A 15,463-nucleotide genomic window follows, 5' to 3' on the forward strand; every position below is an offset into this window, starting at 1 on the left:
TATAAACATTAAGACTTGTGGATTGTGGAGTTCTAGCAAAAGTAGTATAAACATTAAGACTTGTGGATTGTGGAGTTCTAGCAAAAGTAGTATAAACATTAAGACTTGTGGATCATTGAGTTCTAGCATTAGTAGTATAAACATTAAGATATGTGGATAATGGAGTTCTAGCATAAGTAGACTGAAACATTGATCATGGAGTTCTAGCATAAGTAGTATAAACATTAAGATTTGTGGATCATGGAGTTCTAGCATAAATAGACTGAAACATTAAGACATGTTGATCATGGAGTTCTAGCATAATTAGTATTAAAAAATTGAGACCTTTGGACAATGGGGTTCTAGCAAAAGCAGTATAAAAAATGAGACTTTCTGACAATGGGGTTCTAGCATAAGCAGTATAAAACTTGAGATTTATGGACCATGGGATTCTAGCAAAAGGAGTATAAAAAGTGAGACTTGTGGATAATGGGGTTCTAGCATAAGGAGTATAAAAATTGAAACTTGTGGATAATGGGGTTCTTGTATAAGGAGTATAAATATTGAAACTTGTGGATAATGGGGTTCTTGCATAAGGAGTGTGAAAATTGAGACTTGTGGATAATGGGGTTCTTGCATAAGGAGTATAAAAATTGAGACTTGTAGATAACGGGGTTCTTGCGTAAGGAGTATAAAAATTGAGACATGCGGATAATGGGGTTCTTGCATAAGTAGTATAAAAATTGAGACTTGTGGATAATGGGGTTCTTGCATAAGGAGTGTGAAAATTGAGACTTGTGGATAATGGGGTTCTTGCATAAGGAGTATAAAAATTGAGACTTGTAGATAACGGGGTTCTTGCGTAAGGAGTATAAAAATTGAGACATGCGGATAATGGGGTTCTTGCATAAGTAGTATAAAAATTGAGACTTGTGGATAATGGGGTTCTTGCATAAGTAGTATAAAAATTGAGACTTGTGGATAATGGGGTTCTTGCATAAGGAGTGTGAAAATTGAGACTTGTGGATAATAGGGTTCTTGCATAAGGAGTGTGAAAATTGAGACTTGTGGATAATGGGGTTCTTGCATAAGCAATATCAACATTGAGAATATGGACCATAAAGTACTTTTAGTTGGAGTAGTTACAAAACCTGGAGTGGGTTGGATTTCTGGAGGTTGTTATGATGATAATCCCAGTATGCAGACTCATCAGAATGTTCCATTACCATTGTGGGTATGTCATCTCTGTATGATGCTTATAAGTAGAATTGTCAGAATGTACCATTACCATTGTGGGTATGTCATCTCTGTATGATGCCTGTAAGTAGACTTGTCAGAATGTAACATTACCATTGTGGGTATGTCATCTCTGTATGATGCTTATAAGTAGAATTGTCAGAATGTACCATTACTATTGTGGGTATGTCATCTCTGTATGATGCTTATAAGTAGAATTGTCAGAATGTAACATTACCATTGTGGGTATGTCATCTCTGTATGATGCCTGTAAGTAGACTTGTCAGAATGTACCAATAACATTGTGGGTATGTCATTTCTGTATGATGCCTGTAAGTAGACTTGTCAGAATGTACCATTGCCATTGTGGGTATGTCATCTCTGTATGATGCCTGTAAGTAGACTTGTCAGAATATACCAATAACATTGTGGGGGTGGGGGTGGAGGTATCTCATCTCTATATGATGCTTGTTCCATTATACAGACTTGTCAGAATGTACTATTACCATTGGCATTAGATTTTATTGGGAATATAATGGAAAGTTATTAAAACAATGAGTCTTTTTATTAGTTTTGGAAAGAAATATTTAGGGATTGTTGTGATCATAACTTCCTTTTGCAGGAGATATTTTTCATGAGGAACAATGCATTTATGGTGCACAGCTGTTATGAAATCCTGGTGGCTGATTTGATTAGATCTGTTAAAGAATTAACATTACTACCTTTAAAATTGTTTTGTTTTTATTTAATTCTTCAATTTGCTATTTTAGGACACAACACCAGTAATGTCCAAAATATATGCCACACTGGGGAGAAAGTTTAACAAGAAGGACCTTGAAGAGGCCCAGAGAATGTCACTAGAGATGGATAATACACCTAATATCCCAATGAAGCAAGGCAAGAGGAGCGTGCGCAAAAAGCTTGTGTCCTTGACCTTGAGAAAGAAATCCAAGCTCACAGAAGAAGTGACTCGTAAACTCCAGGACTATGACATCAACTCAGGGTCACCTTCAAATGCCCTGCTGGAAGATCGTCCCACATCAAATTTGGAAAAGCTGCATTTCATCATTGGTCATGGTATTTTGCGGCCAGAACTTAGGTAGATAATGTTATCATTGGTTATGGTGTTCTTTGGCTGGAACTTTGGGAGATAATGTTTAGTCCATTTTAAGTTAATTTTTAACAGACATAAAGGAACAATTGAAAACAATGAGAATCCATATTCTCTACAATAGGAGGTAGCTTTTATAAAGATTTTTCTAATGCACCATCATCCTACACGTAAACCTCCAATGCAGAATGACTTGTATCATGGGGTCAGCATTGTTTTCGATCCATCCCATTGTTGTTTGAAAACTCCTGGATAATGCTTTAAAAAATGGAAAAAAATTATGGGTCACAACAGTTAGCATTGTCCATTTCCATGCCAGTAATGTTGTTTGTTTGTGTGTTTGTACAAACTGATTACATGACACTTGCATGCTACATAATTATCTAATTTTAGGAAGGCATTCATTCAAAATTTATTTTAAGTTCGTAATTTGGCAATTAAAAAGATTAGGTTCACATTAGACTCAGCCTTAAAAAAGAACAGGTTCATATTAGCATCAGCCTTTGATAAAACAGGTTCATATTAGAATCAGTCATACATTAGGGGGTTCATATTAGAATCAGTCATACATTAGGGGGTTCATATTAGAATCAGTCTTACATTAGGGGGTTCATATTAGAATCAGTCATACGTTAGGGGGTTCATATTAGAATCAACCTTAGATAAAATAGGTTCAGATTAAAATCAGCCATAGATAAGATGGGTACATATTAGAATCAGCTATAGATAAAACCGGTTTGCATTAGAGTCAGCTTTAGATAAGATGGATTCATATTAAAATCAGCCTTAGATATATCAGGTACATATTAGAATAAGCCATAGATGAAACAGGTTCTTATTAGAGTTAGCCTTAGATAAAACAGATTAATATTAGAATCAGCCTTAGATATATCAGGCTGGTATTAGAATCAGCCTTAGATATATCAGGCTGGTATTAGAATCAGCCTTAGATATATCAGGCTGGTATTAGAATCAGCCTTAGATATATCAGGCTGGTATTAGAATCAACCTTAGATATATCAGTCTGGTATTAGAATCAGCCTTAGATATATCAGGCTGGTATTAGAATCAACCTTAGATATATCAGGCTGGTATTAGAATCAGCCTTAGATATATCAGGCTGGTATTAGAATCAGCCTTAGATATATCAGGCTGGTATTAGCATCAGCCTTAGATATATCAGGCTGGTATTAGAATCAACCTTAAATATATCAGGCTCATATTACAATCAGCCTTAGATATAATGGATTTGTATTAGAATCAGGCTTAGTTAAGATGCATTTATTATAGAATCAGCCTTACATAAAATGGGTTTCGTATTAGACTCAGCCTTACATAAAATGGGTTTGTATTGGACTCAGCCGTACATAAAATGGGTTTGTATTAGAATTAGCCTTACATAAAATGGGTTTCATATTAGAATCAGCCTTACATAAAAGAGTTTCATTTTAGAATCAGCCTTACATAAATGGGTTTCGTATTAGAATCAGTCATACATTAGGGGGTTCATATTAGAATCAGTCATACATTAGGGGGTTCATATTAGAATCAGTCATACATTAGGGGGTTCATATTAGAATCAGTCATACATTAGAGGGTTCATATTAGAATCAACCTTAGATAAAATAGGTTCAGATTAAAATCAGCCATAGATAAGATGGGTACATATTAGAATCAGCTATAGATAAAACCGGTTTGCATTAGAGTCAGCTTTAGATAAGATGGATTCATATTAAAATCAGCCTTAGATATATCAGGTACATATTAGAATAAGCCATAGATGAAACAGGTTCTTATTAGAGTTAGCCTTAGATAAAACAGATTAATATTAGAATCAGCCTTAGATATATCAGGCTGGTATTAGAATCAACGTTAGATATATCAGTCTGGTATTAGAATCAACCTTAGATATATCAGGGTGGTATTAGAATCAACCTTAGATATATCAGGCTGGTATTAGAATCAACCTTAGATATATCAGGCTGGTATTAGAATCAACCTTAGATATATCAGTCTGGTATTAGAATCAGCCTTAGATATATCAGGCTGGTATTAGAATCAACCTTAGATATATCAGGCTGGTATTAGAATCAGCCTTAGATATATCAGGCTAGTATTAGAATCAACCTTAAATATATCAGGCTCATATTACAATCAGCCTTAGATATAATGGATTTGTATTAGAATCAGGCTTAGTTAAGATGCATTTATTATAGAATCAGCCTTACATAAAATGGGTTTCGTATTAGACTCAGCCTTACATAAAATGGGTTTGTATTGGACTCAGCCGTACATAAAATGGGTTTGTATTAGAATTAGCCTTACATAAAATGGGTTTCATATTAGAATCAGCCTTACATAAAATGAGTTTCATTTTAGAATCAGCCTTACATAAATGGGTTTCGTATTAGAATCAGCCTTACATAAATGGGTTTCGTATTAGAATCAGCCGTACATAAAATAGGCTTGTATTAGAATCAGCCTTACATAAAATGAGTTTCAGTTTAGAATCAGCCTTACATAAAATGGGATTGTATTAGAATTAGCCTTACATAAATGGGTTTGTATTAGAATTAGCCTTATGTAAAATGGGTTTGTATTAGAATTAGCCTTACATAAAATGAGTTTCATTTTAGAATCAGCCTTACATAAAATGGGTTCATATTAGAATCAGCCTTACATAAAATGGGTTTCGTATTGGAATAATAATTATAATAATAATAATAATGATGCTTTATTTATAGAGGGTGACTCATTAGTGAAGGACTTTTCTCCCTTGAGGCCCTCTAAGGAGAGTATAACAATGCACATTATATGAAGATAGCAATAATCAGCCTTTCATAAAAGATTTTTGTATTAGAATCAGACTTACATAAAATGGGTTTGTATTAGAATCAACCTTGTATAAAATGGGTTTCGTATTAGAATCAGCCTTACATAATGGGTTCATATTAGAATCAGCCTCACATAAAATGGGTTTCATATTAGAATTAGCCTTACATAAAATGGGTTCACATTAGAATCAGCCTTACATAATGGGTTCATATTAGAATCAGCCTTTCATAAAACTGGTTTTGTATTAGAATCAGCCTTACATAATGGGTTCATATTAGAATCAGCCTTTCAAAAATGGGTTTTGTATTAGAATCAGCCTTACAAAATGGGTTCATGATAGAATCAGCCTTGCATAAAATGGGTTTTGTATTAGAATTAGCCTTAGGTAAAATGGGTTCCTATTAGAATTAGCCTTGCATAAAATGGGTTTCATATCAGAATCAGCCTTACATAAAATGGGTTTCATATCAGAATCAGCCTTACATAAAATGGGTTCACATTAGAATCAGCTGTTTGAGAATGATGATACTTGTTGCAGTCATACTGTAATTCTGCAGTGTTTCAAACTGTTTTGCAAGGTCATTTTTTTAACACTCTCTAAGAGTCTGATGATGCTTTGTTAAAACTTGTTTAGTTTAGAATTTAAAGGCTTTTTTCAGATACATTTGTCTATTTATGCCTTCTCAGGGATGAGATCTACTGCCAACTGTGTAAACAACTGACCCAGAATCCTTCCAAAGGAAGCCATGCTAGAGGGTGGATCTTACTGTCTCTTTGTGTTGGTTGCTTTGCACCATCAGACAAGGTAAAGAAATTTTCAATTTTATCTTGCATTGCAAGACATGGCTTTCACATATTACAATCTTGCCACCTAATGCATTGCAAGACATGGCTATCACATATTACCATCTTGGCTCTTAAAGCATTTTAGGATATGGGTATCACAGGGAAGTCTTGGCTCTTAATGCATTGCAAAGTATGGGTATTGTATATAACCATCTTGTCTCTTAATGCATTGCAAAATATGGGTATTGCATATAACCATCTTGGCTCTTTATGCATTGCAAGACACAGGTATTTAAAGAAGAAGCTCATTTGGTCTGTAGACCAATCTTCCATGAGGCCTTCTACAATAACATTCATGTATATGTGTGTATGAATATAATGCAAAAGTTTTACAAGGTGAGGTGTTTTTAGACAACAAAATTATATTAAAAACTTGATAATTGATCTACTGCTACAATAAGAACATGCAGAAGGTTTCAAGGATGAGTACATTCAGGATTCATACAAATAGCAAACATGTGTAAAACATTATAGTTCAGTACATGATAAGAATGTTGTACAAATTAGTAGTACTGAATTAAATAAAATCATACAAATGATTGTTTCTGTAGATGTTGACTAAGAAGCTTTTTAAAAGCCAGGCACAAGACAGCTGATTTTATATAAGGTGGTATGGAATTCCATTGTTTGGTTTCAGAAAAAGCAAAACTCTTCTTGTGTAATTCTGAATTTGGTAAATATAACTTGTTGTTTGAGATGGATCTTAGATCATACATATGTTCATATTTACATTTTTAACAAATTTAAAATTACATTTATGATAATCAGGAGCCAAACCATGTATGGATTTAAAGAATAGTAAACCCTTTTTAAACTGGGTTCTCTGTTGAAATGGAAGTCACTTCAGGGTTTTAAAAAGATTTGTTGATGGTGTATCTAAATCCGCATTAAGAATAACTCTTAGCTGCTCTTTTTTGAAAGGTCAGTAATCTTTCCTGATTTTCTGTACCACTATTACCCAGATAGAAAAAAATAAATATTCTAGACATGGCATGATTTATGCATTGTAGAATGTCTTTCACTGTTCTTGAGGAAGATAAGATTTTATTTTATTCAAGAGATAAAGCAGTGAGTAAACGTTTTTAATGACCTTGTGAACTTGAATTTTCCAGCACAAAATATTTTTCATTTTCAGACTGTCATATTGCCATTAGTTTTATCATTAATTTGAAGTGATTTTTCCCAGCTTTTACTCTTGCTCAACTATCTGTGATCATGGCTTTTGATTTGGCTGCAATTATCTTCATCCCATTGTGTTCACACCAATTTTATTTTTTTACCAAACCTTTATTTAATTTAATGCTGAACTCATGGCCTGTTGATTAAATGTTATATAATGTCATGTCATCTGCAGACATGTTGGAGGTTGATAGCTCAGTGTGATATGGGCAAATGATTGATGTACAGCAGAAAGAGTAATGGTCCAAGAATTGATCCTTGTGCAATGCCGGTCTTCATGTTTAGTATCTGAAAGTTTATTTAAAATAGAAATTTGTTGTCTGCCTTCAGGATTAATCTGACTTGATTAACTTGATACATGCTGAGCTTTTCCAGCAGGATTTTGTGATTTACAAGGTCAGAAGCCTTCGTAAGGTCATGAAACAGTCTGCAAGGTTAACTTGATCTCTTGCTGTTAACCAATCATCCACCAATCTAGTTAGTGTAGTCTGATATGATTGTCCTTCACAGCCTTATGGTTATAAATGTAGTAAGTTAATGGTTCCAGGTAGTTTCTAAATTAATTACAAACATGTATTGCTAATATCTTTGAATGTGATGATAAAACTGATATAGGTCTATAGTTTTTCATATCAGGAAGATTTCCATTCATATGTATTGGACTTGCTTTTGCCAGTTTTAGCCTGTGTGGAAAAATACCTGTGGAAATACTTAGATGGAAGATATACGTAAGTGAAGGTGCAATCAACTGAGATGAGTGTTTTAGGAATTTACCACTTATATTATTTAGAAATGTTGCTGTTGTGACATCAAGTTGGTCTAATTCATTTAAAATGAATTCAAGACTTATTTTAGTAATTTTGAATTACTAATATTATCTTTTTTGAAGAAATATGCTCATTTAATTGTTTAATTCATCACTGGAGAATCTTTTATGAGCTGTGAGATCCACAAGTTTTTTATTTATATTCTCAAAGTAATCATTGAGTGCAATTGCAATTTCAAGAGGTTCTTGCTAAATATCACTTTTTTCATCACTAATAAATGTAAATGGCAGGTTAATGACAGATTTGCCTCTCAAGTCATTGAAAGTTTTCCACAGTTATCTAGGGTTCATTTTTGTAATACTATTGGAATCATTCATTTGGCTCTGTTTTTCTCCATAATCTGTATTCAGCCAATGCGGGTATGTGACAAAGCTTGCCAGTAGCTTCTTGTGGGTCGGTGGTTCTTTCCGTAGTTTTCCTGGGTTCTTCCTCCACCATTAATACTGGCTGCCATGTATAGCCTATCGTGTGCTGAAAAATGGTGTTAGACCCTACAACAACAACCATAATCTGTAATTGTCGGTCTCTTTTAACCGTTTACCTCATACAGTGTATGGCTTTGTGGGCAGTTGATAACATGTACCAAATTTGCACAGCGCAGTGCACTATAAATAGAACAACTGTTACTTATTTGACTCCATACACATAGGCCTGCCAGTTAACTGTTACAGCAGTGTAATACATGTTACATTCAATATCAATTTGAACCATTTTACATTTTTGGTACACATCTATTATGAATAGAAAGATTTAAGAGTAAAATCTGATCGTTATAGTTGTATAATTATTTTTCACAGAAAAAATTTGTATGTGCTTTAAAATCTTTAGAGAACTCATTCACTATTAAGCCAGTGAAGCCATGTGACCATGTGACCCACTGTAGCTGTTATTTCTTATACCTGAAATTTATGAGTTCTTTGTCTGCATCACTAGATCACCTGAATTTGATAAATTATAAAAACTCAGTAATGCCTTCATCAGCACCAGAGCCTTTCCCTAAGTTATTAAAGCTTTTAATAATTGTGATTCCAGTCATGCAAACTCTAGAAAGTACTGAACAAAATCTGTAGCCTCCATTTTGGAGAGTGGAAAATCTGACCCAGTTACTTTAAATAGCAGATTATGATTAGAGCTTAAACAGGGACCACATTATCTGACATAATGGTCATTCACATCAGTGAATGTAGTATCTAAAAAAGGGTTTTCCCCGAAGGTGGCTCTATGAAAATTAGTCAAAAATGGCTGATGTTTACAGTGGGTGTCCAAATAAGCTTCCATGAGAATGGTGTAGAGGCATCAAAACTCACTTCCATGTGAATCTGGTTGAGGCGTCCAAAGGCGCTTCCATGACAATGGGGTAGAGGCATCCAAAGGTGCTTACATGAGGTAATGGGTTAATTTATGACAATCTATTCCTTGTCTTTATAGCATTCAGTATATCACCATTAATTCAATATGGTTGATTTGTTCCATGACTCTCTTGAAATCAGTAGGAGTATGAATGTTCAGCGTGTCAGTAAACATATCTATACTGATGTGAAGAGCTAAAGATTCTTACTTCTCTCTATGCTTTGTTTATTTTTTAATTTTTTTTATAACTTTCTATACATGAAATCTTGGACAAATCCTATGTGTTTGCAGTATCAGGATATATGACTCCATTCTTGTTCAGCAATTGAAATGAAAAGTACTTTAGCATTAAGTTAAATTTCTTTTCAGTTCATTAAATATCTCAGAAACTTCATTAGCGAGGGACCACCAGGGTATGCCCCATACTGCGAAGACAGATTACGTCGTACTTTTGCCAATGGTACACGTAACCAGCCTCCATCCTGGTTGGAGCTTCAAGCCACAAAGTCCAAGAAGCCTTTGATGTTACCTATCACATTTATGGATGGCAATACCAAAACTCTGCTAGCTGATTCGGCTACCACTGCTAAGGAACTCTGTCTACAGCTATCTGAGAAAATGGGTCTCAAGGATCAGTTTGGATTCTCTCTATACATCGCTCTATTTGATAAGGTAAAACTTTAAATTGTATAATCGTTACTGAATATATTTAATTTTCAGGCATGGCAGTCTTCTGGATCAATCTTTAGTTAAGGTTTCATTGGTCTGGTTCATGCAGTAAGAGCAACCCCCCCAAAAGTACACCTCGGAGTTACTTCCCTTACCAGTCTAAAGCTGTAGAGCAACAATGTAATAAATGTTTGATTCAAAACAAATTTCTTTATCAAATACACAATACATTAGGACAACTTTCCAAAGATAAAAACGTCTATGCATTACGTTGACTTAGGGAGGTAACTCTTACATGTTAACTCCCCTCTCTACCCACTAGGTGGTTACCTTTATACCTGGATGCACCAGGTTTCACTTTCTCTGTCATGCTACAAAGATGTCCTCCCTGAAATCCATTGAATCTTATATTTAAATTGTTTGATCCCTCTTTTATATTCAGTGGTATAGTAAGCCATAATGTTGTTTTATATGGAGCATACAAAAAAAGAGGTACATCAGAGCTGCCCTTAAACTTTGAGAACAATAACCCAGTTATAGAATATACAAGAGAAGAGACAGCTAATTCATAGTGGCAGGGTTTTCTATTTTCTCCTGGCTAAATGAAAGGCAGTCATTTTCTAATGTTTTTGCAGGCAGACTGAGATGGAAGAAGGAGTAACTGTTTCTCAAACCTACTATCAGTTGTCATTGATAAACTGTCACTCATGGCAACCAACCTCTAAGGCATCAGATTAGTCTCTGTTCATGAGACTTGAACCATCCAGTAACAGAAAATAATGTGTGATCCAAATCATGTCAGAGGGTCTCCAAATTTGGCTACTTTTGTTGCCATGACTTCATCAAGAAACCCTTAGTGATCTCATGGGGAGGGATATTTTTTACATAAGAAAATCTTGATTTCTGCTTGTAAAAGCTGGTGTATATAGTGCAAAACCACACAGAGTTCCAGTTCATTTCTGGTTGTGAAAGAAAATTAGACTTTATTCCCTCTGAACATTCTGTCCATCTAGGTATGAAAACTTTATCAACTTGGCATCTTCCTTTCAAAAAGGATCAAAGGTATAGCTGATGCACTGGAGGTGTCAGCCAAGTCATTGAAATTTGACCTGGAATAAAACATCAGAGTAGATCATTTCTAGTCCACGGAGAAGGTGGTATTGCTGAATGTCATAATACAAAAACATTTGGTAACCATGGTTTTTAGTTCAGAACATGAGTAACTTCCTCTTTCGTGGTTAAGGGTGGTTAATGAAGGTAGATAAGTCCGACATTATAATTTCTCAACATTTTGTTCACTCAGATATGGAGTTCTTAAAACATCATAGCTTGGCATACTCCCATTAATAATAGTAATAATAATAGTACTTTACTTATAGAGGGTGACTCATTAATCAAGGACTATTCTCCCTTGAGGCCCTCTTAAGGAGAGTATAACAATACCCATTATATGAAGATAGCAATAATTACTGTTTATTTTAACATGTTTAGTATTGAATTACTAAATTACATTATCTATTAGAAACACATACATGCTCTTGATATCTTTTCTTAATTATTATAATATTTTCAGCAGATTTTACATGTAGTGGAAGCTTGTTCCACAGAACTATACCAGCATATTGGAAGTTCTTTTTAAATTGCACTATTCTTGGTTTTGTTGCTAGAAGGTTTTCATGTGATATTGATCTCAACTGATATTGTGTTGAAAAAGGCCCGAATAAGTCCTGAAGATACTCTGGTGCACTTCCACGTAGAACTGCCTTGTGAAAATCTATCCTTTCATATATTGTTAACCATTTGAGTTATGTAAACAGTGCTAATTTGAGGGATGATCAATAGATGCATCTAAACTTATGCACACTGCTAGTTTCTGAAGTTTATAAATCCTGTCAAGCTGAGATTTAGCACATTTTCCCCATAGATTTGAACAATTATCCATTGTCGGAAGAATATATGAATTTGGTATAGATTTCGAGTTTCCGTAGGTAAATATTTCTTGATTCTGCTGAGAAGGGCAATTTTGGATGACAGTGTTTTACAAAGCTTATCAATATGGTCATTCCATAATAAATTATTATTTACAGATACATCTGCAAGCTTTTCATTTTTGACATTTTCTAATGGATGATTATTTATTGCAAGAGATAGTTCTGGGTTCTCTAACTTGTCTAGCTTTTGTGATGTCCCCAAAATCATATATTTTGTTTTACCTTCATTAATTACCATTCTATTTTGTTGTGCCAGTTTTGGACTCTAATAAGGTCTGAGTTTAATTCATTTTTGGATAACTTATGTATCAGAACTAGATGTATACAAGGTTGCATCATCTGCAAACAAATCTGTATTTGTGGATTCACTATTTAATGGTAGATCATTGATATAAATAAGAAAGAGGAGATAGCCTAAAATTTTGAGCCTAGAGGGACCACTGAATGAATAGTATTGAGTTTGAGAGCTAATATTTCCAATGCTTACTTGTTGTGACCTTTGGTTTAGGTATGATCTAAACCAGTTTAAAGAAGGATTGTCAAACCTGTAACAGTTCAACTTTTGCAGCAGAATTTCATGATCAACAAGATCAAAGTTTTTTTTGAAGTCAAGGAAAATAATCCCAGTCATATGTCCATTATCCATTTCCTTCAGCCAAAGATCAATCAATTTGGTAAGTTCTGTTTGGCATGAGTGGTACTTTCAAAATCCTGATTGCGCTTTATGAAACAGAGAGTAAGTTTAAAAAATGTATAGACCTGAATGGCTACTTGCTTTTCAAATAAATTTGACGATACAGGTAGAATTGATATTGGTTTGTAATTCCCTGGATTCCCCTTTTCTCCTTTCTTAAAGATATGTGTAACCTTTACACATTTCATTGTTTCTAGAAAATTATCACTCATTATACCTAAGCTTATGATATGCATTAATGACTTTGTTATTACTGGTGCAGCAATTTTAAGAATTTGTGGACCAATACCATCCAAACCAGAGGATTTATTAATATTCACCTTAAGTAACATATCAAAAACATCAACTTCACTAACATTAGCTATTGCAAAATAATTATCATTAGGAGTTTTAGCTCTTATAAATGATAGAAGGGCATCAAGTTCAATTGGGCTGTTAGTCTGGTTCTGAATACTGTTACTGGAGATGCTTATGAAGAAATTGTTGAAGATTTCGACAATGTCTTGTACAGGTGTTGCTATATCCTCATTTTGCTTAAGGCTAGGGGGAAAACAACTGTTCTTGGGTGGGTTCAGCTCTTTTAGATGTTTCCACAATGTCTTGGTACTCTTACTTTCATTAATAGCCTGTTTATAGTAGTTCTCTTTTGCCTTATATATCAGGTGCTTAGCTTTATTCCTCGACTTTCTATAGCTTTTCATGTCTTTTTTTTTGTGGAAATTATCTCTTAGGTGCCTAGCCTCATTGATCTCAGGGGTAATCCACTTGGGTGTAATTTGGCGTTTAACCCTTTTTGTTTTAATTGGGGCATGCTTGTCTAAGGCAACATTGAACATCTGATACCATTTGACTAAGGCAGTGTTGCCATCAGCCTATTGCAGACTGAGTGGAAGGGTTTGGAACTGAATCATTTAAGCCCATTTCCTCATCAACTGTTTAAAGTCCCTGTATTGTATTTCAGTGTGTTGACCATATTTAGATGATTTGGGAACAAAATTGTCTAGTTATAATGCAAATGTTTAATGCAAACAAAGTATAGATCTGAGAATGCATCAAACAAGATTTTAAGGCAAGTAAGTTCCTTACAGCTCTTCATTCTACTCAATGCTGGGTTGGACCTGTTACAGTGCAAGTTTCTTGGGTTTGGAAACACACTTGTTATGAACATTGCTTCAGGAGAAGGGCTTTGAAATCAACATATTTGAATTGAAAGCCATTCTCAATGTGGGAGGAATATATCCTTGCAAACATGCAATATCCATTGTCTTGATAATATCAAACAGTTTGGTTGTGTTGATTGGTGTCTTTCAGAAGGAAATGGTTACCAGACCTTTGCCTCATGGTGGGAGAATACCTTTACAGGTGCTCCCAGTATCAGATAATATTGAAGTGTGGTGGTGTTCTGGCTGACTCATTATCAGGGGAGGATAACTGCTTTATACAGAGTTGACCCTCCTTAAAAAATCTGTAATGTCTCACCATAGCTTCATCTGACCGATTGGATTTTCAAATATGCCCCAAAGATGTACAATTGGTGACATGTGTAAGAACATGGCCCAAAGATGTACAATTGGTGACATATGTAAGAACATGGCCACAAAGATGTACAATTGGTGACATATGTAAGAACATGGCTGCAAAGATGTACAATTGGTGACATATGTAAGAACATGGCCCAAAGATGTACAATTGGTGACATATGTAAGAACATGGCCACAAAGATGTACAGGTGGAGGAGATGGTAATTTGAAAGAAGCTGACTGAAAGACTTTGCTTACTGATTTTTGTTTATTATAGGTGATATTCTGAAATGCAAGTTGTTCTCCTATCTTTAATAATTTCCTTAAACCTGCGATAGAAGGACTTTTCAGTGATATACCTGTTCAAGTCAAGCCTATATCTCAATGAAAATTGTTCACCTATCTTTAATAATCTCCTTAAACCTGTGATAGGACTTATCAATGATATACCTGTACAAGTCAAGCCTATAATTCTCAAATGCATGTTGTTCACCTATCTTTAATAATTTCCTTAAACCTGCAATAAAAGGACTTATCAATGAGATACCTGTACAAGTCATTTAAGTCAGAATTAATTTCTGACATAAAACCAACCCATACCTAAATATTTACACATCCCTATTGTAGGTCAAAACTCATGAAAAGTTCACTTGTTGAGTATAATTTTCTCGATCCCAGCATAAGTAATGGAAGCAGAGTTTATTACCCAGAATACAGTGACAGTATGCCTCCCAAAATGTACCTAAGTAATAATTTATTAAGTACACAGTGAGTGTATTACCAGAATACAGTAACAGTACGCCTCCCAAAATGTACCTAAGTAATAATTTATTAAGTACACAGTGAGTGTATTACCCAGAAGACAGTACTTGAACATCCTTCAAAGGAATAATGCAGGAATTCCACCATAACCAGCATTATGTAGATTACTTTAGAAATGCATTTATTTCCTTGCTTTGATATTCGGATCATTTTGGTAGAGCTAGAAAAGTGTAAATCAGACAAGATAAAAATCAGACTAGAGAAATATAAATCAGACTAGACAGATATAAATCAGACCAGACAGCTATAAATCAGCCCAGACATATATAAATCAGACCAGACAGCTATAAATCAGACTAGACAAATATAAATCAGACCAGACAGAAATAAATTAAACTAGACAGATCTAAATCAGACAAGACAAAATCAATCCATTTGCAAGAAAAGACATGTTAACTCGAACT

The 15,463-nt window shown here is 34.4% G+C and overlaps 1 protein-coding gene across 4 annotated transcripts in view; it reads left to right on the forward strand.

Annotated features, from left to right (window-relative positions):
* The window catches only part of LOC149800512 (myosin-VIIa-like), a 246,110-nt gene that overhangs the window by 181,170 nt on the left and 49,477 nt on the right, over positions 1-15,463 (forward strand). For all 4 annotated transcript variants that reach the window (XM_089960143.1, XM_089960141.1, XM_089960144.1 and 1 more), the window contains 3 exons: positions 1,986-2,314; positions 5,849-5,966; positions 9,733-10,035. In XM_089960143.1, coding sequence (XP_089816269.1) covers positions 1,986-2,314; positions 5,849-5,966; positions 9,733-10,035 — 750 coding nt within the window. The remainder of the gene's footprint in view (positions 1-1,985; positions 2,315-5,848; positions 5,967-9,732; positions 10,036-15,463) is intronic.

This window comes from Sinohyriopsis cumingii, chromosome 5, assembly GCF_028554795.1.
Source record: "Sinohyriopsis cumingii isolate HCF-2022 chromosome 5, ASM2855479v2, whole genome shotgun sequence".
Taxonomy (NCBI): Eukaryota; Metazoa; Mollusca; class Bivalvia; order Unionida; family Unionidae; genus Sinohyriopsis; species Sinohyriopsis cumingii.